This window comes from Elephas maximus, chromosome 11 (genome assembly GCF_024166365.1).
Source record: "Elephas maximus indicus isolate mEleMax1 chromosome 11, mEleMax1 primary haplotype, whole genome shotgun sequence".
NCBI lineage: Eukaryota > Metazoa > Chordata > Mammalia > Proboscidea > Elephantidae > Elephas > Elephas maximus.
Window position 1 is genome coordinate 30,623,896 of NC_064829.1, and position 27,760 is coordinate 30,651,655.

The 27,760-nt window shown below is 39.4% G+C and overlaps 2 protein-coding genes across 2 annotated transcripts in view; one reads left to right on the top strand and one right to left on the bottom strand.

Annotated features, from left to right (window-relative positions):
- The window catches only part of OSBPL1A (oxysterol binding protein like 1A), a 256,420-nt gene extending 244,770 nt beyond the window's left edge, over positions 1–11,650 (bottom strand). Inside the window, exon 1 of the mRNA XM_049901659.1 lies at positions 11,405–11,650. The gene's annotated coding sequence lies outside the window, so the exon portion shown is untranslated. The remainder of the gene's footprint in view (positions 1–11,404) is intronic.
- Positions 11,651–11,712: 62 nt separating this feature from the next.
- Positions 11,713–27,760, top strand: part of IMPACT (impact RWD domain protein) — a 30,133-nt gene continuing 14,085 nt past the window's right edge. The window contains exons 1-7 of the mRNA XM_049901197.1: positions 11,713–11,836; positions 12,977–13,105; positions 14,070–14,122; positions 15,430–15,492; positions 22,672–22,757; positions 25,539–25,661; positions 27,512–27,609. Of these exons, the coding sequence (XP_049757154.1) occupies positions 11,801–11,836; positions 12,977–13,105; positions 14,070–14,122; positions 15,430–15,492; positions 22,672–22,757; positions 25,539–25,661; positions 27,512–27,609 (588 nt within the window). The 5' untranslated portion in view covers positions 11,713–11,800. The remainder of the gene's footprint in view (positions 11,837–12,976; positions 13,106–14,069; positions 14,123–15,429; positions 15,493–22,671; positions 22,758–25,538; positions 25,662–27,511; positions 27,610–27,760) is intronic.

Below are 27,760 nucleotides of genomic sequence, written 5' to 3' on the forward strand. Positions count from 1 at the left end.
AATGGTGGGAATTGTAACTCATTCATATCTGTGTTATTGTTGTTGTGTAGGTGCTGTCGAGTCAGTTCCGACTCATAACAACCCTGTGCACAACAGAACAAAACACTGCCCGGTCCTGCGCCATCCTTACAATCGTTGTTAAGCTTGAGCTCATTGTTGTAGCCACTGTGTCAATCCACCCTCGTTGAGGGTCTTCCTCTTTTCGGCTGACCCTATACTTTGCCAAGCATGATGTCCTTCTCCAGGGACTGATCCCTCCTGACAACATGTCCAAAGTATGTAAGGCGCAGTCTTGCCATCCTTGCTTCAAAGGAGCATTCTGGTTGCACTTCCTCCAAGACAGATTTATTCGTTCTTTTGGCATTCTTTGCCAACACCACAATTCAAAGGTGTCAATTCTTCTTCGGTCTTCCTTATTCACTGACCAGCTTTCACATGCATATGATGCGACTGAAAATACCATGGCTTGGGTCAGGCACACCTTAGTCTTTAAGGTGACATCTTTGCTTTTCAATACTTTAAAGAGGTCCTCTGCAGCAGCTTTACCTAATGCAATGCGTCTTTTGATTTCTTGACTGCTGTTTCCATGGCTGTTGATTGTGGATCCAAGTAAAATGAAATCCTTGACAACCTCTATCTTTTCTCTGTTTATCGTGATGTTGCTCATTGGTCCAGTTTTGACGATTTTTGTTTTCTTTATGTTCAGGTGCAATCCATACTGAAGGCTGTGGTCTCTGATCTTCATTAGTAAGTTCTTCAAGTCCTCTCCACTTTCAGCAAACAAGGCTGTGTCATCTGCATAACGCAGGTTGTTAATGAGCCTTCCTCTAATCCTGATGCCCCGTTCTTCTTCATACAGTCCAGCTTCTTGGATTATTTGCTCAGCATACAGATTGAATAGGTATGGTGAAAGGATACAACCCAGACGCACATGTTTCCTGACTTTAAACCAATCAGTACCCCCTTGTCCTGTCTGAACAACTGCCTCTTGATCTATGTAAAGGTTCCTTATGAGCACAATTAAGTGTTCTAGAATTCCCATTCTTTCGCAATGTTATCCATAATTTGTTACGACCCACATAGTTGAATGCCTTTGCATAGTCAATAAAACACAGGTAAACATCCTTGTGGTATTCTCTGCTTTCAGCCAGGATCCATCTGACATCAGCAATGATATCCCTGGTTCCACATCCTCTTCTGAAACCAGCCTGAATTTCTGGCAGTTCCCTGTGGATATGCTGCTGCAGCCATTTTTGAATGATCTTCAGCAAAATTTTGCTTGCGTGTGGTACTAGTGATATTTTTCTATAATTTCCGCATTTGGTTGGACCACCTTTCTCAGAAATAAGCATAAATATGGATCTCTTCTAGTCAGCTGGCCAGGAAGCTGTCTTCCATATTTCTTGGCACAGATGAGTGAGCCCCTCCAGCGCTGCATCAGTTTGCTGAAACATCTCAATTGACATTCTGTCAATTCCTGGAGTGCTGTTTTTCGCCAAAGCCTTCACAGCAGCTTGGACTTCTTCCTTTAGTACCATCAGTTCCTGATCATATGCTACCTCTTGAAATGGTTGAACATCGACTAATTCTTTTTGGTATAACGACTCTGTGTATTCCATCTTCTTTTGACGCTTCCTGTGTTGTTCAATATTTTCCCCATAGAATCCTTCACTATTGCAACTCAAGGCTTGAATTTTTTCCTCAGTTCTTTCAGCCTGAGAAACGCCGAGCATGTACTTCCCTTTTGGTTTTCTATCTCCAGCTCTTTGCACATGGCATTATAACACTTCACTTTGTCTTCTCGAGCCGCCCTTTGAAATCTTCAGTTCTTTTACTTCATCATTTCTTCCTTTTGCTTTAGCTGCTTGACATTCGTGAGCAAGTTTCAGAATATCCTCTGACATCCATCTTGGTCTTTTCTTTCTTTCCTGTCTTTTCAATAACCTTTTGTTTTCTTCATGTACGATATCCTTGATGTCATTCTACAACTTGTTTGGTCTTCAGTCACTAGTGTTCAATGTGTCAAATCTATTCTTGATATAGTCTCTAAATTCAGGAGGGATATACTCAAGGTCATATTTTGGCTCTTGCGGACTTGCTCTGATTTTCTTTAGTTTCAGCTTGAACTTGCATATGAACAATAATGGTCTGTTCCACAGTTGGCCCCTGGCCTTGTTCTGACTAATGATATTGAGCTTTTCTATCGTCTCTTTCCACAGATGTAGTCAATTCGATTCCTGTGTGTTCTCATCTGGTGAGGGCCATGTGTATAGTCACCATTTACGTGGGTGAAAGAAGGTATTTGCAATGAAGAAGTCATTGGTCTTGCAAAATTCTATCATTCAATCTCCGGCATTGTTTCTATTACCAAGGCCATATTTTCCAACTATCGATCCTTCTTTGTTTCCAACTTTCACATTCCAATCACCAGTAATTATCAACGCATCCTGATTGCATGCTTGGCCAATTTCAGACTGCAGCAGCTGATAAAAATCCTCAATTTCTTCATCTTTGGCCCTAGTGGTTGGTACATAAATTTGAATAATAGTCATATTAATTGGTCTTCCTTGTAGGCATATGGATATTATCCTATCACTGACAGCGTTGTACTTCAGGGTAGATCTTGAAATATTCTTTTTGACGATGAATGCAACACCATTCCTCTTCAAGTTGTCATTCCCAGCATAGTAGACTTTATGATTGTCCAATTCAGAATGGCCAATAGCAAACCATTTCAGCTCACTGATGCCTAGGATATCGATCTTTATGTGCTCCATTTAATTTTTGACCATTTCCAATGTTCCTAGATTCATACTTCGTACATTCTACGTTCTGATTATTATTAATGGATGTATGCAGATGTTTCTTCTCATTTTGAGTTGTGCCACATCAGCAAATGAAGGTCCTGAAAGCTTTACTCCATCCACGTCATTAAAGTCGACTCTACTTTGATGAGGCAGCTCTTCCCCAGTCATCTTTTGAGTGCCTTCCAACCTGGGGGGGCTCATCTTCCAGCACTATTCCAGACAATGTTCCACTGCTATTGATAAGATTTTCGCTGGCTAATGTCTATCAGTTTGTCGTACTGTGGGGGCTTGCGTGTTGCTGTGATGCTTGAAGCTATGCCACCAGTATTCAGATACCAGCAGGGTCACCCACGGAGGACAGGTTTCGGCTGAGCTTCCATAGTAAGACAGACTAGGAAGAAGGACCTGGCAATCTACTTCTGAAAAGCATGAGCCAGTCAAAAATTCATATCTGTAACAACCTTTATAAAACTTCCACACAGCAAGCAGCAAAAAATATTAAGTTTGACAGTGAAACTTCATACTGCTTTATGAAACATTCTTTATAATTCAATGGTAAAAATATAATATATGCTATAATTCAACATATAATAACAGTAATAATATTTAGTGAATGCCTATTATGTGTCAGGCAATATGCTGAGCCCTTTACATAGATTGGAGACCTGGTGGCACAGTGGTAAGGAGTTCAGCTGCAAACCAAAAGGTCGGCAGTTCGAATCCACCAGGCACTCCTTGAAAAGCCCATGGAACAGCTCTACTCTGTCCTATACGGCTGCTATGAGTTGGAATCAACTCTACGGCAACAAGTAACTAGTACATGATCTACTTCCAGAAAACAAAAATAAAAAATCAGCCACTGAAAACTCTATGGAGCACAGTCCTACTCTGATATACACGGGGTCACCAAGAGCTTAAATCGACTCAATGGCAATGGGTTTTTTTTTTTTAAACCTATCTTGACAGAATAAATCAGATTTTAACATTTTTTAATCTTGTAGGACCCTTTAATTAGAATTCAAATGGCCATTCATTCTAGAGCAAGTAGTTTCCTAGGCCCCCAGATCAGATATCCTATCATGGGTGATGTGGCAACCCAAGAGATGATTTGAAATGGCTGCACCCTCAGGGGTGTGCTTTGGAACCTCCTCACTTCTCTTCACGACCTTCTCTCCATCTCCAGATGAACCGTTTCCCCAACCACCTAATTTATGCATTCATTCAACTAATATGTTTCTAAAATATTTTGTTGGGTTTTAGGTGAAGGTTTACACAGCAAGTTAGATTCCCTTTCAACAATTCATACACAAATGTTCCATGACATTGGTTACAGTCCCTGCAATGGGTCAGCACTCTCACCACTTCCAGCCCACCTGCCCCGTTTCCATCCATCTAGTTTCCCTGCCCTCCTTGCCTTTTCATCTTTGCTTCTGGGTACACTGGTGACTGGTCTGGTATAGTAGATTACTTAAAGGATAACATTTCTCACAGGTGGTGGTGTTTATTTTATAGGCCAATCTATTATTTGGCTGAAAGCTGACCTCTGGGAGTGGCTTCAGTTCCCAGTTGAAAGCATACCTTAGGGCAGTAGTCTCAGGGGTTCTGCTAGTCCCTATCAGTACAGTAAGTCTGGTCTTTTTTTATGAATTTGAGTTTTGTTCTACATTTTTCTCTGATTCTAACCAGAACCCTCTATTGTGTCCCTGGTTGGACTGATCAGTAGTGATATCTGAGCACCATCTAGTTCTTCTGGCCTCAAGCTAGAAGAGGCTGTGGTTTGCGTGGGCCATTAGACCTGTGGGCTAATTTGTTCCTTGAGTCTTTGGTTTCTTCCACTCTCCTTTGCTCCAGACGGGAAGAGACCAATAGTTGCCATTCAACTAATATTTACTGAGTATCTACTATATGCTGGGGCTGCTTCTGGTGTTGGGGACACAGTGATGAATAAGATATACAATATCTATGCCCTCACAGAGCTTACATTCTAATTGAGGAAGGCAGGTCACAAACACATTAAAAATACATAAGGTAGATAATTGTTGGATGCTGATTAGTACTGTGAAGAAAATTATGTAGGATAATGGCATAGTGTGAGAAAGAAAAAATCACCTCTATTAGCTGGGAGCTGGCCCTGCACTCACAGCTGGACTGTGGTGGTATCCTGCTGAACATAAGCAATTTCACAGCACATCAACTTCAAACTAGGTCACTCTGTGACCATGATGAAGCAAGACAAAGAAAAGATCACTCTGTAATCATGTCTGGGCACAGGCAAAACCAAGGACACTGCAAACCACTAAAATGGACAAACATCCTCTTCTTCCAGCTAACATGAGTAAATGCTTCCTCTTTACCAGTTACAGGTTTAGTCCCACTGTTTCTCCTGCCTCCAAGATAAGACTCATTGAGGTACTCCATCTTAGAATTACTCCTCTTCCCTGAGAGCCCCCAATCCAAAGAAAACCCCACTTATTTGAGCACTCCCACTCAAATCACTGAACCCAAACCCAAACCCTCTAACAAGCCCCTGGTAGCACTTTCTTACTGCGATGCCTCACCTTCACCATGGGGTGTCAGGAGATGCCTTTGGCACCATTATTTTTTCTAGCTGTTGTTTATCCAATTGTCAGTTAGCCTTCCCAGGCTGCAGCGTTATTTATAATCATGTTACATTAAAGGATTTCTTTCTTTCCCTAATTGCTTGTTAATCTTGACTCTCCTTTGACATTATTTCCTTGACAGGGCTTCTCCATAAATCTCGTACCCAGTATTTTAATCTTCCTTTGTAACTTTTATCACTTTTCTTGGCCATGATGGGTCAAACTGTTGTCTAGAACACAAATAAGTGGCACAAAGAGAAACTACTGACATTCATTGCTCTATAGCCAGCCATATTAGCTTTCACTGGTTGAGAAACACACAAAGAATAACGACTCATTAATAGTGTACCAAGATGGCTCATTTATTTTTGGTTTCTTAAATATTTTAAGGGCATAATTCCTTAAAATATTTTAGAAACAGATACTATTACTACTACTTAATACTATACAGCAGAATTCACCCGTGTTACAGTGTATCCTACAGCAGCATGCATTAGGCTGGGTCCTGGAGAAATCTAAATCAAACCAAATCCGTTGCCATCGAGTCAATTCCAAATCACAAATGAGGTTAAATGTGCGAGAAATGCATTAGGGGAAACGCTTGTGAGATAAAATGTGGTAGGAGCCTGAAGAGGCTCAGAGAGTCATCAGACAGATGCAAATCTTACCCCTGAATAGAAGGGAAGGGAAGCAGGAAGATTGATCGTGTGGAAGAAGTTCTAAGTTCAAGCAGGCTTTCAGGGAGTCCTGGGGCCCAAATCACCGATCAGAAGGGTATCATACCTCCCAGGGATGGGCCAGCCTTAGTGTCTGCACTCTTGGCTGGGAGCAATCCACGAGAAGCATGGTCTCTGTGCAAACATGGTAATATATTTCATAGCCGAGGCCTAAGGGGGAGGGCAGGTAGGATGTGTGCCCCGGGCGTTGGTGTGCACCTTGGGTGCTGGTTGAGGCGGGCTCCAATGAGCAGTTTCTATGGGCCAGCACAGTTTCCATCACCAGCTGTGAGAAATCGTATGGCAATTTAATACTAATTGCCCTAGGTGGTATTTTCTGCAGTCAGGCCTGTTTCAGAGCACAGTACCTGGGACCCTCCATCAATTACTCTTGCTGCTAAGATCTGAGAGGCACTTTCTCATTGCCAACACACAAAATTCTCAAAATGTAATGTGCATACAAATCATCTGGTGATCTTATTTAAATTCAGATTCAGTGTGTCTGGGGTGGGGCCTAAGACTCTGCACATCTTATATGCTCTCAGGTAATACAATGCTGTCGGTCTACAGACCTCACTTTGAGTAGCAAGGTCCTAGAGAACACTCAGAAGGGCTTGATTCAAACCATCTGAACAGGCTTACGAAGAACCCGTCTCAGGCTTAGTATCTCACCAGTATCTGCCACCTCTGTTGCAGTCAGAAGATGTACACAGCTCCAAGTTAGATTTTTCCTTTCAAATAATTCATTCCCCCTTGCTTCAAACATCACACTGTCAACCCCTCTTGCCACACTGCTTGCACAACTCTTTTACGAACAGCTCGATACATCTGCACGTGTATTCGTTTTTGGTACCGAGAGAGGGCTTGCAGGGTTTTGGCTGTCTGGGATCTCAATCATACTGCCTTCCCCCTCCAATTATTTGATTTGGATAGTTTGCTTCTTCATTTTAAGCGGAACAGTTTCAAGGCCCTCCTTCCAACCAACCAAACTGAGCTCCAAAGTCCATGTTACACAGAAATTCTGGTGCAGCCAGTCGTCCCATTTCCCTTCCAGGTGGCAGTCCTGAGGGATTTGGCCCCATGCATCTCCTCCAGCTGGCCTGAAGACTTCTACAGTTATCCTAATACACGAATCTTTCCATCTATCATTAAATAGAACTTCCCCTTTCCTAGGAGTCCTGGCTGGTGCAAATGGTTAAGCACTCGACTACTAGCCGCAAGGCTGGCAGTTCCGAACCCACCCAGAGTTGCCTCAGAATCTGCAAGGTCACAGCCTTGAAAATCCTATGGATTATAGTTTGACTCTGTACAATTCCCTTCCTTCACTCTAGCTACTGACCTCTCTGTGTAACCTGGCTTAATTCCCTACAGTGTCTATTGTAGTGCGACATGAAACCTCTTTGCAGTGAATGATTTGGCCTTTTATTCCTGGTTCTGAGTGGGGGCTGACCTGACTAAGAGGGATCACCTGTGGGCCCAAGCCTGCCTAAGCCTCAGGAGGCTAGTGAGGTCAATAAAAGCCTGGGAAGAAGGTGGCTTGCTGGGGCCTCCTGGATTGAAGAATGTGAACATTCCGCTCTCTGAGGGAACAGCATTTCCCCTGGGGACACGGGAGCTTTGTGCTGAAGAAGCCTCCCTCCCCGCACCGCCCCCCCCCCCCACGGCCTCCAATCCTTGTCCCAGGGGTGAAGATGTTAGCCCAGGGGATCAGACATTGGGAAATTCTTCAGAAGACATCAGCACCAGTAACAGCAGAAACCTTGGACCCAGTAGAAGCAGCTGTTGCTAGGTTGAGTTGGTTTCAACTCATAGCCAGGAGAAACAGAGGCAGAGCCCAAGAGAAAGCAGAAGCCAGGGTCTGCTGAGCAGAGAAGCGAAAGCAGTGGACTGAGATGAGTGAGCCCAGAACTATAATGTACTTGGGGTTGTGACAGCACTGGAAGCAACAGAGATCAAGTGTGGGCCTGGCAGCCACAGATACCCAACCTGAAGCGCACTGGAGCCTGTCCCAAGTGCAGGGGGGCCTGTTGAGTTCAGGGGAAGCCTGCCCCTGAGCCTAGGTGCATCCCATGCAGGGGCTGCCCTCAGCAGTTCTGCATCAAGAGCTGTGGTGATGCCGGCCCAGGACTGTCTAGAGGCTGCTGTGCCAAAGCTGGACCAGCAGCAAACCTGCTGACAACTAAGATGTGCCCCCCCAGTGACGTAAGAGTAAATATTGATTTTTCCAACCTGAAACTTATTTAAGAGTGAACATTGATTTCTATTTACTGTTTGGTGGCTACTTTCCATGTGCTAGTGCTCTGAGAGTGTCTTGTGTGCTCTGGCTCTGATAGGATGAACATGATATTATCAGTGATCAACCTGAGAGTACATGGCATGTAGAAGATAGTGGTTTTCACGCTTTCTTCTAAAGCCATGGAATCTTTTCTTCAAAGAAAGCTTATATTAAATAGATTAGGCTGGTCCAGCTGAAACAGCTGGGGATGAAATTAGAGGTGGTCAGGAACACACCTTGTCTTCAAGGTGTTCAAACATTATTCTGAAAGCTGTGGGGAGCACACAGAGGATTTCAAGGAAGAGAAACACAAGACCAGACTTGTACATTTGAAAGATCACTCCGGCAGAGGTGTAGGGAATGACTTAAAGGGGGTCCGGATGGAGGATCTGAGGAATATAAGTGATATAAAGGAATCAGAATCATCAGAACTTGGCACCTGGGTACGGAGGCAGTGAAAATGGGGAATTGTATGTCTTCCAGGTCTCAAACTTGGGCAACTGCTGATGTAGTGATGCTGGGTTGCCAATCACCGAACTGGGGCAGACAGGAAGGACAGGTTTAGAGAGAAAGATAATGAGTTCAGTTTTGAACATACCAAGTTTCAGGGAGACATCCAGTAACCAACTGGCTAAATGGATGTGAAAAGCAGCAGAATCTGGCTTAGAGACCCCTCTTGTATCCAGCAGTATGTTACTGTTTGCAGACCATTTTCCACTTCTACTGAGAACGGTTTAATATGAACTACTCAAAATTCATATTGTCTTTAACAACTGAATTGTCTGTAAAATCTTGGTGTCTTCCAGTGTGTTCTGCAAAATGTAGGTTGGCTGCTACACTTGTTACTTCAATAATTATTTCTTTCTCTTTCCAAAGTGTTCTTCGCATATCTGAGTTTTGGGCCCTATTCAGAGTTTTATGTATTGGCCATATATGCTCGAGCAGGTCAAAGAAACAGGGAGGATTTTGTTCTGCTCCCTTTAGAAAAGTCATTTCCTTTTAGAATCTGAGCTCAAACAAAAGTATAAAGTCTCTAGCTATGAGAAAATAAGAATTAACAGAAAATCATCAGAGTAACCTGCGGAAGGTAAGATGATAGGCTGGGTTACTATGATATGTGGTAAGAAGGGAGCTACTACATGTAACCAACTGGACAGGTGGTGCTTTGTTTAGATGATTAAGTTATGCTGTGCAATGTTTTATGTGATGCTTTAATATGCTGGCTTTCGATTTTGAGTTTAAAATCCTTAAGGGGCCACTGAGAGGGAAGAGCAGTTGCTGAGAAGTTGAGACTTCAGGTCCATTACCAATATTTCAGCCAGAGCAACCTAATCTGTTTCACATACATTTTTACTGAAGAACGGATTCTGTGGCCTTTTTTTTTTTTAATGTGTGAAAATCACTATTTTATGAAATGGAAGCTGCAAGGCATACAAAGGTCAGTGAAGAAAGAGGTTAGGGTGAAGGATGGAAACCTGTTTAAGATAGATGGACAGCTACATAATATTAGGATAACTGCAGAAGTCTTCAGGCAACCTGGAGGAGATACATGTGGCCAAACCCCTCAGGAATCCCAGGCAAAGTCTCCACCTAGAAGAGAAATACCATAATGAATTGATTGCACCACGGACTCTGGAGCCCAATTTGGTTGGAAGAAGGGTCTTGAAGTTGTTTTTGCTCAAGACGAAGAAAATATACACTGTCCAAACCAGTTAACTACAAATAATTCACAAATAATTGAAGAGAGAGGATGTGATTCACACAGGGCTAAAGCCCTCCAAGCCCTCTCTTGGAGCCCAAAACAATGCACACATGCAGATTTATGGAGGTGACCATAGAGCAGTGTGCACACAGTGTGACAGGAGGAGACTGAGAGCTGTGATATCAGCGGCAATAGAATATATAAACTTCCTTTTCCTCTCTGGAACATTTTTGCTCCCACTCTTCAATTAGCTAACCTCTTTCTGGCCTTCTACAACTCCGTTCAAGCATTCCCTCCAACAAGAAGCCCCATATAATTTGAATAGGCCATCTTTGTGCTACCAACCCAATAAGGCTTACTCCTAGTCAATTTTACTGTTGACTTTTGTTCTCCCACATCTTAGCTCATTAAAAAACCTTTTTTTTTTTTTGGCAACTCTAGTGCGTAGCACACTAAGAGCCTAATAAATGTCTGTTGAATTAATAAATCCACAAGGTTTATACTATGATTCCCTCAAAGCAATGCAGGTAGAATTCTTAACAGGTACTTACGTAGCATAACTGTGTCTCAGAAAAGAGTTTTCAGGGGAGCCTGAAAAATGCCCATGACTACGGAAGAAAGGAGGAATACCCGGTGGTGCAAGTGGTTAACACACTGAGCTCGTAACCTAAAGGCTGGAGGTTTAAGTCCACCCACAGGCACATCAGAAGAAAGGCCTGGAAATCTACTCCCCCAAAATCAGCCACTGAAAACCCAAGGAGCACAGTTCTACTCTCTGGGGTTACCATGAGTTGGATCAGACTTGACCACCGCTGGTGCTGGTTCTAAGGAAGAGGAGAACAAACTTAATATTTTGAGTTTTTGCATATGAATGTGTGGAGAAAATGAGGCAAAAAGGGATAAAATACCTAGAAGGGGTTTATTTCTCAGTGTAACTCTAGCCATTTGTCTTGAATAAGGTGACTGATACAATTCACAACCAATGTACTGCAATGTATGAGCTGGGGGCAAAGCAGAAATAACACAAACTATGATTCACATTTTTTGAATAATGTAACAAAGATTCTCATGTTGACTGGCATAACTAGTGTCACGTATAAAAGTTGCTCCTAGACAAAATTTTTAAGAACAGTAAAGAAAGCTAATGCAATACAACGGTGGGTGAATATAATTCTTCCTCATGCTTTTAAAATTGTTGCCTGCTCTCTCCTCGCACTTTTTTTTTCTGTAAATCAAACCCATCTTTGTCAAAATCATACAAAATAACTTTAACACATTAAAACAACAACAACAAAAAACCCTGCCTTCAAACGCAGACGAGTCTGGTACTGTAGACTGCGGCTGAGTCCCTTCCTGGGACGTAGCGGTAAACTCGACTCTCCGACGTCTCCGGGGGTTATGATGCTACCGAGACCACAGTGGACGAGTGGACAAGCAGAAGCCCCCAGCCCCAGCGAATTTCCTGGAGACAGAACCAAGAAAGCTTCCTCACGGGAAGACAGTTTCCCCGGGGTGAGGAGAGCGTGGGCCTGCAACCCTCTCCGCGCTGGCCTCGCAACCCGGAAACAGATGTGGGCGGCGGCGCTGCCGGGTTGCAGTTCCGGGTCAGGCCAGTTGCAGACTGCGCTGTGTTGCTGCCGCAGTGCCCCGCCTCTGCGCTCTGGACTTGGCGGTAGCTGCCCGGCAGCTCCTAGAGTCAAATGGCTGAGGGAGATCCAGGGACCGACCAGAGGCAGGTGAGGCCCCGTCGGGCGCGGATCCAACAGGCGTGACTTGGCCTCACTTTGCAGACCCCGACCTCCTCCGCAGAGGGGCTCTCCACCCGGGGTCACCCCCAGTCCCACCTGCACCGCCCGGCAGTGGCGTTTTATGCACCACCTTCTTCCATCTTTTCTGGCGTTTATCCTTGGCTGCGCGCTCTTGGGCCAGCGGTTCCCCAGCGGTAGTGGGTTCGCCTCGGGCAGTGTCATGGCCAACCATCAGCACGGGATAGCACGTCAAGCATCAGAGGCCGAAACCTGGGTTCTGCTCCCTGCTCTGTTGCTGCTGGGTCATTTTGGACCAGCCATTAGAGAACCCCCGTTTCTTCCTTTGCCAAGTGGGCAGTTACGCAGACCGTTGAGCTCCCTGCAGGGCCACCGAGTTTTCCTCATCTTAGTACTGAGCTTTCCGCGGTGCCTGGCTTATGTGGGCGTTCAGTAAGGCTTTTCCCACAGGCCTATGCGGTCAAAATGAGATGATAGAAAATTTAATGCGTATTTGGTTCTGGTTTCTCATTTTTAGCTCCAGTTCTTTTTCTTCTTAAACCCCAAATCAAAATAGTGATTCCTGGAAGGTTTTGAGGATGTGCTTGCCAAAAACAAAGCAACTACCACCCAGCCCACGTTCCCCATACCCCCCTCCCCCAAAACAATAAATCAAACAAAAACCGAGTGAGACCCAGCAGGAATCTAGGGCTAATGCGTGGCAAGACCTTACCGGGAGTGGGAATGGGGATTGCCTGCTTAAAAAAAAAAAATAGGGGGAGCCGAGAAAATAAATGTTTCTTCTAAATTGTGAGTCTCAATACAGGGCATGGGACTGTATATATATATTGTGGCTTAGTAGTGACCAGAAGCACAATAATGTAGTAGCCAGGCTGGTTTCCAGTCATCTTAATAGTGTCTGGCAACCTACCCACAAAGCAGGACATGGTGACCTCTGCTGAGAATCTTTTGACCTCCTAAGGCTCATCCAGGGCTTCCTTATCCGAGTGTTCTTTTTTTAAATAGGCTAGTGATGTTAAATGTAAATAACTTAAAAAGCAGTAAGGAGGAATCAGGTTTTTAGGGTATATAAATTTGTTGACTTTTTTCCCCCTGGTCACCTTCTTTCAGAATGAGGAAATTGAAGCCATGGCAGCTATATATGGCGATGACTGGTGTGTCGTTGATGAGTGTGCCAAAATATTTTGTATTAGAGTTAATGACACTGCAAAAAATCCCAAATGGACACTTTGCTTGCAGGTATTTTTTTCCCCTTTTCTAAAGCCATTTTCCAGTTACGGCACTGACTGTGTGATTGTGTGATTGACCACTATTCTTTTAACTAAAATTTTTTATGTTCTAAATTGCCTTTTGTTGTTGTTGTTGGCTTTTCTCAGTGATCTGTTAAACGTACGGCTAATTAAATCTCAGATCAAGCCGTGCTTTAATATATAGCTTCATTTTTTATCTCAATTCTTTTAATTATTTAAAATGTTCTTAATGTACCATTGACAGGCTTGAGTTTCACTTCCTTTCATTTATCCTGTCCATCTAATAGGTGAGTGTCTAAATCTGGGAAGATGACTAACAGTAAAAGGAAGAATAAGTAATTTAGATGATTCATAGAGTATATATTCATTTCTTTATAACCCAGCATCTGATAGGATAAAATAAAGATGACTGCCTATACTTTTAACATGAAGGATGCTACATTGAGCTTTTGTCAGTATTTTTACAGTAATAATGATTTGAAAAGAAATGTACTGTTTTCTGTTGTGTTAGCTATTCCATCATAAGTTTAATAGGATTTTATATTATATCATTATCATATACTTAATAGGATTTTATAGGAATTTGTTTTTTGCATATATCTTCAGAAGAATACCTGAAAAATGTTTTAATACCACTTGATCCATTCAAGGTTAGGGTATAGGGTCCCTATATCAGTTTTCCTTTTGTCCTTCTACTCATATTTTCACATTATCATTGATTTTACGATTTCTATGCGACTGATGATCTCCTCCTTTAAAACTGCTGCGTCACTAACACCTATCCAGCATAGACGCAGACATACTAAGGGGGAGCTCACTGCTGAGATTTAACAAAACAGTGGTTTTGTTTTTTAGTCTGGCAAGTTAGAAATTTGTCCAATGACTAGCTTTACAAATACTATTCTTGATCCATGATAAAGTGTATACAGATTTGTTTTTAAACTGCTTCATAGGTGCTGCTACCGAAAGAATACCCAAGTACAGCTCCACCCATTTATCAACTGAAGTAAGCAATATCTCTACATTTATATTTTTATAAAAGGATTATACTTCTCAAAGACTGTTTCTCTTTACATTGTGTTTATATAAAAGACCTTTCTTTTTAAAATGCATGTAGAAGTTAAAAACACCTTTTGGACTTGCTTTACAGCATTTAAATAAAAAATTATATAAAAATACCTTGAAATATGCCACTTAGTTTAAAAGAAAACCTCAGGGTTCCTAGGAATACATTAGCTACAGAATTGTTTTTAGAGGTAGAGAAGGAAACCTTCTTTAGGCAGCCTGTTGTTGTTAGTTGCCATAGCAGTGATTCTTAACTCATAGCAACCCTGCGTCATAGCAACCCCGCGTGACAGAGAACTGCCTCATAGGGTTTTCTAGATTTTAATCTTTATGGGAGCAGATTGCCGGCTCTTTCTCCTGTGGAGGGGCTGGGTGGGCTTGAACCACCAACCTTTTGGTTATGCTGTGTCATTAGGGCTCTCTTTAGACAACCTAGTCATCTAGAATCCCTGGCCCTTGGAGCCTCTCCTAATCTACTTCTGATGACCTAGCCACAGTTCCTTGATGTACCTTTACCCAAGATTGCCTGCCTTCTAGAAGTGGTGCTTCTGGTGCTTCTCCCTGCCCCTCCCCCCAGCTCTTGTTGCGCAGCCATTTTCTTAGCAACCCAGGCTTAATCTTCATGAATCCTGACCTGTCGGGTCTACCTCACCCACTTGGCCTAGTAAGATTTATAAACCTGTGAGCAGAATTGTATAAAAATCTCAATGAAATTTGATATTCATAATGGTTTTGTAACTTGCTCTTATTTATTGAAAGTAGTAAATATAATTATAGAATGCTTATAAACCTAAATATCCTTTTTAAAAAATCATTTTTTTCCTAAAATCATGTGGCAACCAGTTTATTTGTTAGAGTTGCTTTTAAGACACCAGTTAGAAAAAATTGGGAACCTCTGATATTATGGCAAACAGTATGAATCTGGAAATCTAGACTCTAGAACCTGTTCTGTCATTATATAAACTTGGGCAAGTCTCTGATACCCTGTGTATGAACCTGTCCCTGTTTTTTAAACCATTCAAATAGAAAATAATGGATTTTGGCATTGTCATGGTTTGTTGGAAAAAGCAAATGAGTTAATGCTGATGAAAGCATTTTGGAGCTGTATAGATTTATACAAATATAACATTTTAATGAAAATAGATAACTTGTTAAATAAAACCAAATTTGTGACTTAATGAGGAATTTCTGTATGAGATAAAAACATAATCCTTGAATAATCTTCTTTCTTGTTTTATTTCATTCTAGTGCTCCTTGGCTTAGAGGGCAAGAACGTATGGATTTATCCAACAGCCTTGAGGAAATATATATGTAAGTGACAGATGATTCAAAAAAAGTTCTATAAGTGATTCTGTTGTGGGCTTTTGTTGAAACCATGATTGTGTTAGTGGCTTTTCTAAACTTTTTGTTAAGCCGCCTTTCCATTAAAAAAGGATGCACTTGAAGAGACCTCGAAAGGCTGGTTTTATAATTGTAAGTATACATTTGATATGACTTCTAGTCAGATATAAAAATACAGTAATTAAGAGCTAATAGCTATAAAAATACTTAGTTAACTGTGAAAGTAAATTCAGAGATCACAGTTCTTGTTTTGGTATTTTCATAGACTAGATAGAACAAAATTGATAACAGAATGCTAAGCTTAATTATTTATCAAACTAAGATAAATTTTTAATAATTTTTCTTATTTTAGACCATAGGACTAAGAATCTATTTTTCATTCGTTCAACAAATACTATATATCAGGCACTGTGTTTTTTTTTTTTGTACTAGATCCTGGCTACAAACAGTTAGAAAAAAAACAGAAATGATCCATTTTTATGGTGTTCAGAATTTACTTGGGGGGGAGATATTACTTGTAACATCATAAAAATAAGTGCAAAATTGCGGGTGTGGTATATACTCCTGTGAAAGAAGTATATGCAGTACTAAGAAGTTTGAAACCAAACCTAACCTAGTCTAGGACATCTTGTTTGAACCAGGGGCCGAGCTACTTAGGTGACGATGACGCCAGTGAGGGCACAGCATGGGCAAAGGCTCAAGGGAGGTTGGCACATTTCAGGAAACAAGTAATGGTGGTATGAAGTGAGAAGAGGAAGAGAGCAAGGTGGGAAAATGATTTAGAGATGGCAGAGAAAGTCATGCAGAGTCTCATGGGCCACGTTAAGGATGGTTCATCTTTATCTTAAGAGCAGTGGGAAACAGAAGGGTTTTAAGTACTGGGCACTGTCTTAGTTACCTGTTCTGTTAGGTGCTGTCAAGTCGATTCCAGCTCATAGCGACCCCATGTGTTCCAGAGTAGTACTGTCCTGTAGGATTTTCTTGGCTCTAATTTTTATGGAAGCAGATTGCCAGGTCTTTCTACCTAGGAACCGCTGGGTGGGTTTGAACTGCCAGCCTTACCGTTAGCAGCTTAGTGCTTAACCACTGTGCCACTTAGTACTGCTGTAATAAAAGATACCACAAGCGAGTGGCCTTAAAGAACAAAAAACTTATTTTCTCACAGTTCTGGAGGCTAAAAGTCCAAAACAGGGTCTTGAACGTGTCAGTTTCTTCTGTGGGTTTCTCCCCTAGTTTCTAATGCTTGCTGGCAATCCTTTGTTAGTAGAGTCCTCACATGGCGTCCGTCTTCCCCCGTGTGTATCTGTGTCTATTCTTCTCTTTTTTTAAAGAAAACACTCAAAAATGATTAGGTTCAGGACCCACTCTACTCTGATGTGACCTCATTAATGTAATTAAACCACTATTTCTAAATAGGGTCATATTTACAGGTACAGGGGAGGACTTCTGCATTTCATTTTGCAGGATATAATTCAGTACATAAGAGGCACCATTATAAGATTTTAATTTTAAAAAGGTCATTCTATTTATGCGAAGAACTGATTGGAAGAGAACAAGAATAGATGTGGAGATATCAGTTAGGAGGCTGATGCAATAGTCCAGAGAATATATAACTATGATTTGGATTAATTTCAATGAGATTTATTAATTTATAAAACAAATAAGGTCCTGGAGTATTAGTGTTACTCTGGACTGGTGAGGGTTGTGTTCTGTGTTTTGGGTGGCAACCTCATTTGGTACAGTGAGAGTAAGCAATTACCCCTTTGTTCCTCTGAGCTCCAGGGAGGTTTCTTTCCCTATCAAATATTTAATTAGAAAGTTGTGTATCTTTGTGAAACTGATTCTACAGCTTTCCTTCCTAGAGGAAGCGTGGTTGTCTTTGGGTTCCCAGGTTTGAGGAAGTGTGGTCCTCACCCCAGGTTTGTGGTTTACATTTGACCCTAGAAGTAACCAAGAACTGGACATATCAGTATGGGATGTTCCCATTTAGTAGTTTCATCACCGTTAGCATCTAAATATTATTTATTTTTTCAGTTAAATTTTTTCTGATTTCTCACTAAACTGGAGATATAATTGGCCACTCCTACTTTTGTGTCCCCAACAAACTTCTTTCTGTAATCCTTTACTCTTACCAATTTATCTCCCCAGGAAAGTAAAGTAAGATATGTATACTGCACATTTGTTCACCAGTGATGTCCTAATTGTACACCTGATGGTCAGTTTTCAGTATGTACTTATTTGACCTCTGTAGCCTTTGGTGGTGTTGACCACTTTTTGAAAATCTTTCCACCCTTGGCTTCCATCATGTTAATCATATTCATTAGTTAGATTTTTCTGCTACCTGTGTACGCTATCATGTATTCTGAAATGACTTCTTAACCTGCCTTTTTCCTATCCCAAAAATCCACACCTTTACTAGGAGACACATTGACAGGACACAACTTAAATTCTCCTTTAAATAGCTCTCCTTAAATAGATTAGCTCAGCTATTTGAGATTTAGGAAGGGTCAGAAACTACAAAGCAGTTTGTCCTAAAGATGGAATATGGGTCATACTGTATTTTTTATTAAAAGTACATGGAAAACCCCAGTTTACTTTTTCAGTGGTATTATTTTTACACAAATGGTTTAAATAGAAGTGTACATTCTGTTTTAAAAAGTTTAGTGTGAGTTCATTAAGTAAAAAAAAAATTTTTTTTTTTTTTACTTTTTCCACATAATTCCAGCAGGGGGCAGCAAGTGAAAAATATTATCGGCTGACAAATTGAACATGTCATATAAACATATGAACATAGTTCTTAATGTTTATAGTGTTATTATGATTCCAAATGTTGTAACACTGTTTGGGTTTTTGTATTTATTTAGCATCATTGCTACACTTGATTTTTGCCTAGATAAAAAGATAAACTATGATTAGTTGTCTTATGAAAGGAGGTATGAAGTCAGAAAACTGACTTTTTTCAGTAAACATTTATTTTCAGCATCAAAATATGCTGGCGATCTCTTAGGAGTTTGGGATTTAAAAAATAAGATGTGTACCAAATACAATATAGTGCTGTAATTACTAAGAGGTTTGGACCAAGTGCTATAATAGCACGTTTTAGGGGTTTTAGCAAACTGGGGATGTGATGACCCAAAGAAGGGTTCCACAGTGAAGGAGACCTTTGGGGAGTGTTTAGCAGTTTATCAAAAGGGGCGGGCTTTTTTGGTAGAGGGAATTGAATGAATAAAGTCACGTAGACATAAAGCCACCTGACATCTTTGGAGTTCAGCAAGTAGTTTAAGATGCCAGGTATATAAATTCAGATAGGTATAAGACAAAGAACCTTGTAAACTGAAGTAAGTGGTTTGGACATTATCTTGTTGGCTCCAGGCATTGTAGGCGGATTTGTGTGGCAGTGTGGAGAATGAACTGGGAAGAGTTGGAATTGAAGAGGAGTGAGTTGATAGTCTGTGACGCGTTTGAAGGAAGGTACCCCGTAGGAAAAGTAGTCAGTAACCCAAGAGGGAGATGGTGGAGGCCTTTATTAAGACAGTGAGAATGTGGATGGAGAAGAATGGTCAGTTAAAGAAATATTGAAGAACATAGGACTTGGTGACTGATTAGATGTAGATTTATTTGGGTGGCATATCTTATTTTTTTCTTAAATATTTTGTATATGGATATTTTAAATAAAAAAATAATATTTTAATAAAACAAAAGGTAAGTAAAATTTAAAACACTTGGAACATTATATTTTTAAGAGAAAACGAAAGGGATTAAAAATATTTTTTGTAGTATTTGAATTTGTTATAGTCCATTAACTTTAATTTAAAATCCAAGAAAATGATTATTCTAATCTCCTATAGCTCTTCACATTTCGATATATCATGGCGTCTCAAAACTTAACATTGGAGAGTGAAGCTTCTGGAATTCAGTCTTTGAAATGGTGTGACCTCTTTGTGTCTCTGTCCTCAGCTGTAAAAATAGGAGTAACATCATTACAAGGATTAAATGACATTATATAGTGTAGTTTTGCACATCCTGGAAGCTATCATTATTATTGTTCTTATTAAAATAATTATAATTTTGTCATTTTGAAGATGAGATGACTGAAACGCAGAGATTGAGAGATTTGTTTAAAATCAGACAGTTTAGTAGTGCATTTTAATAAGTAGCTTTACTTTTAAATCAATAAATTATAAATATTGGAAAATTAAAGATAAAAAAGATAGAGCCACAAGTAAGATTAGAGTCACAAATTACCTGACTTTGTTTTGATTGCACTAGACTGGATTATAGTTGTTTAAGTAGAGTTATTCACAAAATAGATCAACTAAAAAACTTGTTTTTTCATTCACGTTGGCCTTTTACTCAAGTTGAAATTGTTCCAGACTTTTTATATTTAGCTACTTTATCCTAATTTGATTTTGTAAATAAAATCCTAACATCTCAGTGTATAACGAGTAGTTCTCAAATTTTCTCCCAGAGTCCTTAATATTCGGCAGACTTCCTCCAGGACCATTTGGTGGAAGGAAGGAGAGGCTCAGTCAGCAGGACTCCCAGCTCATCCCAGCTTTGTCTTTGTAGTTCCGTTTTGAATCTGGCAGACTCATCACACCAGTCACAAAAGTTTGAAAACCACATTACTTAACAATCACCAAATTCTAGGGGATAGTTAAAAGATATGAACGGAGCATTGTCACAAGAGAAAATATAAATACAGAAGTAACAGCAGCAAAAAATTGAAACAGACAGACACCAGACAACTTCAGTGGTAGCATTTTGGGGTCTAGGGAGAAGAATGATTCTCATTTAACTCAGGAAATCTTTCACACCCACCATGACTTCCTTACACTGGATTTCGGTAACAGTTGTGGTAAATACTAGTGAAGACGGAAGCATTCGATAAGTGATGCTGAGCAGAAGAGCTGCTGTTGTATAGTCCTCTGCAGGAAGCCAGGGCCTGGGGAGAGGAGATTGGGAGTTAAGGTTTAATTTCTTTCTATTTTTGTGGAAACATGACTTAATTCCTAAAATTCTTCAAGGTGTTATTCCAAGAAAACTGTCTGAATGTGGGTGAGTATTCACAGAAGGATGATTTTTTTCCCTGTCTCAAAGGGTTGTAAAGGATTATGTGAGGTAATGCACATAAAGCATTTTCTACAGTATCTTGCATATAGTAAAACTTCAGTAAATACTTGATATTCGTCTCATGTACTTTAGACGTGTTATCCGGAGGGAACTGTTCCTGGAGAAGGACATCGTATTTGTTAGAGGGGGATAGAGAAAAAAGGAAGACCCTCAGTGATATGGATTGACACAGTGGCTGCAACAGTGGGCTCAAACATAGCAACTATTCTGAGGATGGCATAGGACCGGGCAGCATTCTGTTCTTTTGTACACAGGGCCACTATGAGTTGGAACTGACTCAACGGCACCTAACAACAATGAATATTACTGCCTGTGGTGGTGATGATGTATAGAATGCTGTAGAATGAGATTAGGAGATGGAGAGAATTACACACAAAATTGTAAATTTGTTAGGACAGAGATTATAAATGCTGAGCTAAGGGGCCTAGTATCTCATTCACTGCATCTCCCTAGGGCTCCACATAGTGCTTGGTGTGTAGGAGAGGTCTTAGTCAAGATTTTTTGAATGAATTAGGAGAGGCTCACTTGAAAAGAAGCTACTTTTACTTTAAGAAACTTTTGAAAAAAATTATTTATTATCATCTGTTATAGACCTTGACAGATAACAGCTCTCAATAGATGAGGAAACTGAGACTCAAGAGTTCTGGTGGCTTACTTGCATAAGGTCATAGTTGTTTGGTAGGAGAGCAAAGTACAGTGGGCAGCTGGTGCTTTAGGCCTGGGTTCCTGTCTGGCTTTGGGCTTCTTACTGCTTGTAAGGCTGTCTTGGACATGTTAATTGATCTAGGTATATTTTCTTGTTTGTACTTCATAGATGCTTATGAGGATTAAATGTCTTGCTATATATATTATACTCAGTGTATTTAGTATGTACTCAGTACATTTTACCTTTCTTCATCTCTATTCTTAACAGAGGATGGGAGTGGGAATTATTTAGTAGAAACTCAACCAACATTCTCAGTTTTTAAAAAGACTATTCCAATTGACTGTGCTATCTCTGAAAAGAAAGGTTATAAAAGAACACACAGAGGATTGTGTTACTGCTAAGAGCTATGGGTGAGATGGGGAGGATTTGAGGGGACAGAATTATTTGGAGAAGCAGTGTTGTTTCTTCTGCATGCTGATTTTGAAAGTTTCCTTTGGTGGATGCTGATGAATGCTGATAAAGAGAAATAGTGGTTTCAAGGGGAGCTTTTAGAGGAAGGAGATAAGGGTGTTGCTATGAAGTAGTATGGTTATTTCTATAAACACACATATCAAAATTTAACTAAAAGGAGTGTCATTCTCTAATGAGTCGACACTTAGGCTTTTATTTCACTAAGGAGTCCATACTATTGCCATCATTTAATGTAACTCTATGGACATGACTTCAAAACCTGTGACATGGTCTTATATACAGTGATCCTTCGAGGTGAATTTAGTTATTTGAGGCAGCCAAACAGTATTCAGAACCAAAACGACTCAATTTGGTCAGTAGAATGTTTTGCCAAAAACAAGATATGAATATACAGTTATTGTATTGATTTTCTATTAAGTCTTGTAAATTGACTGTCTGAAGAAGTTCCCCAAATGCGCTGCATTCTTCTTTGTCCAAATGAGTATACAAAATGATAATTGTACCAAATAAGTGGTTTGAAATTGTTCGAAAAGCTTTGAAAAGCAAGCAATGATTGGACATCAATACTGAGAATATATCCAGTGGTAGAAACTAAATCGCATTTACATCTATCGAGATCAAATCAGAAATTTTCTTCCTTCTTTGATACAACTCATCTGCTAATTTTAAGTAAGCAATGTTAATTTTTGTAGTCAGTTGGAATTTTAAATGTTGGCGTAAACAATCTGTATTAGATACTCATCCACAATGTTGGTAAATCGCATTTTTTGTAAATTTGTTTTTAAAAGACATAGTTAGGTTGCACATAATTTCTTGGATTGTAAATATATCTGTGTTTTCTTGAATTTAAGGAGGAAATCTTTTGAAATACCAATCTTGTTTTTCTGAATTTTGTTTAGACAAAACATTGGTGAAAGTATTCTTTACCTGTGGGTGGAGAAAGTAAGAGATTTTCTGATACAAAAGTCTCAGATGGCAGAACCAGGTAGGATTAAAAAATACTATCAGTGCTTTGTTAAACTTATAGTAATTAAAATTTCTTGTAGATGCTTTGGTGGAAATTTTATATGAATCTGTATTCTGCTTTATGGTTTATATATGATAAAATATAAATTCCTCTGGAAAGTTCGTTTAGTCATGTAATTTATGGTTATTTCTTTCTATAAGGTTTAGCCTTTTTGATTTTATATTATACTTATATAGAAAAGGAGTTTTATGGTTAAATAACTTGAGTCAAAAATCCTCATTGTCTTTGGTTATTAAGGTTACATGAACCTCGTAACATGCCTTCTGAATTATTGGGCTGTATAAAATTTTTTTTTTTTTTAATAAATCAGATATTGACTAAATGTCTACATGAGTCTAGTGTTTGACTAGACTAATGAGTCCAGCATTTATAGAAAAAGAACATTGGAAAATAGTGACCAATATAAGGAAATAAAAATTGTCTTTGGAAATAGATTTTTTAAAAATCAAGAGATAATTTACATACTATATATTCACCCTTTAAGAGTCGAAGAGTATAAAATTCAGTGATTCTTAGTATATTCACAAAATTATGCAACCATTACAGCTACCTAATTTCAGAACATTTAAAAATTGGTATTTCACTCTATTAATTATTGTTTTATTGAACCTGTAAGCATGTGGCAACACGGTGATTGTTAACATTTCCTTTTACTTCGTTTTGTTAGTCTTTGTTCCATTTATCGCGAAGGCCTTTTAGAAAAGAAACTTGTTTTAACCTGATCTTATTTCCAAATAGTGTTTTTTTTTTTTTTTTTTTTTACACTACTGGTAGAATTATTTTTAAATTGGGGAGAAGAGGAATTCTAAAAAAGTAACAGTAGTTTCCTTTTAAAATTTTCAGAAGATTATTCAGAGAACCATTTACTTAATACTCCCTTGGCAAAATCATTATACATTTAAAGTTGATAGTAGTGTATATGTATTTTAAAACATTTTACCATTTTTCTATAGAAGCAAATTTTTTTACCACTTCTGTTACAATGCAAGAATTAAGTGGCATGAAGTTGTTATGTCCATGTAGCAATCTTTTTGAAGTATTTTCCTTAACTTTTTATGATTCAAGCCTGATCTTTACAGCATTTTAGGACATCTCTAGAGAAAAATGGTATCAAAAATTCTAAAAATAAAATACAAATTTGCCTATCTTCCATTCTAGTGTGCAGGACAGTTGCAAAAATGGAATGCATACCGGTAAAATCTGAGGACCCCAAAAAGCTTGGAACTTAGCTAATAGGAAGTTTTAAAAAATTGTTGGCTTAAAAATGATATTTTCCCTTTCCTACCTATACCCATAATTCAGTGTAGCCACTCTTTGCATTTTAGAGTAATTAGTTTGGGTTGTACAATTTATAAGTTTGAACTTCCAGATTTTGTTTGGAATTTTCTTTCTTTTTCGTTAAAGATTATTTTTCCTGACTTCATGTTAAAATAGAAGAATTAATATTTCTGAAGAACTGATTGAGCTAGTAATCAGGAAAGCTCATGAGAATTTCCTCTCTAGGGCTTCCATTTGAACAAGTATTTTATTTTGACTTTGCTATTGTCCTTAGTGCAGGTTTACTCTTTAAAAAAAAAAAATATATTGTTTTTTCTAGCATAGAAATTTTAAATTTAAAAATAATCATACCCAATTACTTAAAATTTTTTAACGTTTTGAACTAATCTTAGACTTAAGTTGAAAAAATAGTACGAGTTCTCTTACATCCCTTGCACTGCTTCCCTGTTAACGTCTTACATAATCTCTGCCTGGTATCAAGAACAGAAAATTAATATTGGGTACAATATCATTAACTAAAGAGCTTATTTGAATTTCACTCATTTTCCCTCTGATTTCCTTTTTCCTGTTCTAGGATCCTGTCCAGGATTGTACATTGCATTTAGTTGTTATTTCTCCCTAGTCTCCTCTAGCCTGTCAACAGTTCCTCAGTCTCCCTTTGATTTACATGACCTTGACACTTTTGAAGAGTACTGATCAGTTATTTTGTCAACCATCCCTCAGTTTGAGTTTATCCGATGTTTTCTGATGATTGGAGTGAGATTATGCATTTTTGACAAGAATACCATTATTTATATATATCAGTATGGGCTCATGTATATTTATTTTATTCTACGGGTTAAAAGTCAGTACTATTATTGTTCAAAGTTTTCCAGTTTTGGCCTTTAGGAGCTCCTTTAGGGTGACTTCTGTGCTCTTTTTATAAGCCCTCATCTTGTTTTGAGTGGTCGCTCACTTTCTAGAGCACAAAAGATATTCGAGGTTCATTTTGTATTTTCCTTACTCCAATCCAGGAATCAACCACTTCTTCTCGGAGCCGTGGTTCTTTCTATTGAGGAATGTTTAGACACCAAAAACTAAACCAAACTCATTGCTATGGAGTCAATTTTCACTCACAGGGAACTGCCCCATCAGGTTTCCAAGGAGCAGCTGGTGGATTTGAACTGTTGACCTTTTAGTTAGCAGCTGAGCTCTTAACACTGCACCACCAGGGCTCCATAGGACAGAGTAGAACTTCCCCATAGAGTTTCCAAGGCTGTAATCTTTACAGATGCAGACCATCACATCTTCTTCCTACTGAGCAGCTAGTGAGTTCGAACCACTGACCTTTTGGTTTATACCTGAGTGCTTAACCATTGCACCACCAGGGCTCCTTCTTTAGACACCAAGACCCAATAGTTGTTTAAGGGTAATTTCTTACTTGTTTTGGTAGACTAGTCATAATGTCTCATATCCACATAGAACCAGAAACAACCAAGAAGGCTGAAGAGGAAGAGTATGAAGATGAAGAAGATCTTGCTGTAGCATGTGATTCAGAAAGCCCAGTTAAAGAATTGGATGCTGAGACCAGTGAAAATAAAACAGGTATAGTGTACTAACAAGTTTCTTTTGAAGAGTATGGGGTGGTAGTATTATATATTATTCTTTGGAATTATATAGAAATTTAGTAAAAGTCCAGGGCTCTACCCTGCTTTATCCTTGGGTAGTTCGCATTTTATTCATTTATATGTTTATGAATTTTTTTTTAATTAACTTTTATTAAGCTTCAAGTGAACGTTTACAAATCCAATCAGTCTGTCACATATAAGTTTACATACATCTTACTCCCTACTCCCACTTGCTCTCCCCCTATTGAGTCAGCCCTTTCAGTCTCTCCTTTAGTGACAATTTTGCCAGCTTCCCTCTCTCTCTATCGTCCCATCCCCCCTCCAGACAAGAGTTGCCAACACACACCTGATTTAATTAGCTCACTCTTCATCAGCATCTCTCTACCACCCGCTGACCAGTCCCTTTCATGTCTGATGAGTTGTCTTCGCGGATGGTTCCTGTCCTGTGCCAACAGAAGGTCTGGGGAGCATTGCCGCCGGGATTCCTCTAGTCGCAGTCAGACCATTAAGTATGGTCTTTTTATGAGAATTTGGGGTCTGCATCCCACTGATCTCCTGCTCCCTCAGGAGTTCTCTGTTGCGCTCCCTGTCAGGTATATGTTTATGAATTTGATATAAGATTTCCTTGGGAAAACAGAATCCACTATTAAAAGAAAAAGAGTGAAAATCACAGTCATAATAAATAGCATTCAATTTATATTGGCCTTAGTGCTATATCTGGCTGTATTAGTACAGTGGTCACAATCAATTTAAGAACAGGATATCAGGGGAAAGATAGAGCATCCAGCCAGAACCTGGTTTCTGGTCCTATTCCTACCACAAACAGGTGCGGTGATTTTTTGGCAATTCGTTTAAACCTCTCCAGAACTGATTTTACACACATTGGTTGAAATATACTTTGTTAATTATCAGGCAAACTGATTTGATCAGATTCACCCAACCAGTGAATAGAAATAACCAAAAAAAAAAAACAAAAATAAAAAGAAACCAATCCTGTTGCCATCGAGTTGATTCCAACTCACAGTGACCCTTTGGGACAAAATGGAACTACTCCATAGGGTCTCCAAGGCTGTACATTTTACTGAAGCAGACGGCCACATCTATCTCCTGCACAGTGGCTGGTGGGTTCAAACTGCCGACCTTTTGGTTACCAGCTGAGCACTAGGAGGGAGCTTTTAATTCATTTTACTGAATAACTTTTCATCCTAACTGAAGGAGGTGGCAGCAGCCAGTTTCTCATTAAAGTTGAGTTAATCCATGATTCTTAAACTTTTTTAAGAGGCATAGTAGCAGGAAATCATGATGCTCTTTATGAAATACCAATCGGAGCATGATGTATTATCGATCTACTTAATTCCCTTATATGAAGTAGCAACAGTTTTATTAGCAGAAAACATTATATTACAGCTACACAATATGAAGTCATAGATTTTCCAACCTAGAGGTCATCAGCGGTAGAAAGGGTAGATAAATTGCGGTGTACTAGCAGTTCTTACACTTTTTGGTTTCAGGACTCCTTTAAATATTAGATAGTGTACCAACTTACACTCCTACAACAGTCCAGGGTTTGAGTCCCAGCCCACCACTTCTCCTGGGTGACCTTGGGCAGCTGTCAATCATAAGTATTGTTGTCCTATGTCCAGTACATTTGGAAACTTTTTACTTAAAGTTATAATTTAACTTTGAAGACAACTGTTCAAGGCTGTTTAAGTTGATTTGGCATGTAATTTACATTTCTTTCTCAGTTGCTTCCCCTTCCCCCCACCACTGCCACTTTTACATTCAGTAAGAATTTTAACAAAATAAACTTATTCTTTAAATTTATAGAAACAGAAGAATTACCTCCAATTGATCATGGCGTTCCTATTACAGACAGACGAAGCACATTTCAGGCGCACTTGGCTCCAGTAGTTTGTCTCCAGCAGGTAAAGTTACTCTGTCCAGCTCATTTTGATGGTGTTTTATCAAAGTAATTCAAGTAAATATCCTTTATTTTTACTCTTATGTTTAATTTTCACATGTGATAAAAATTACTTGTCCTCTTTTCTACCCCCAAATTACTGTGACTCGTGAAAG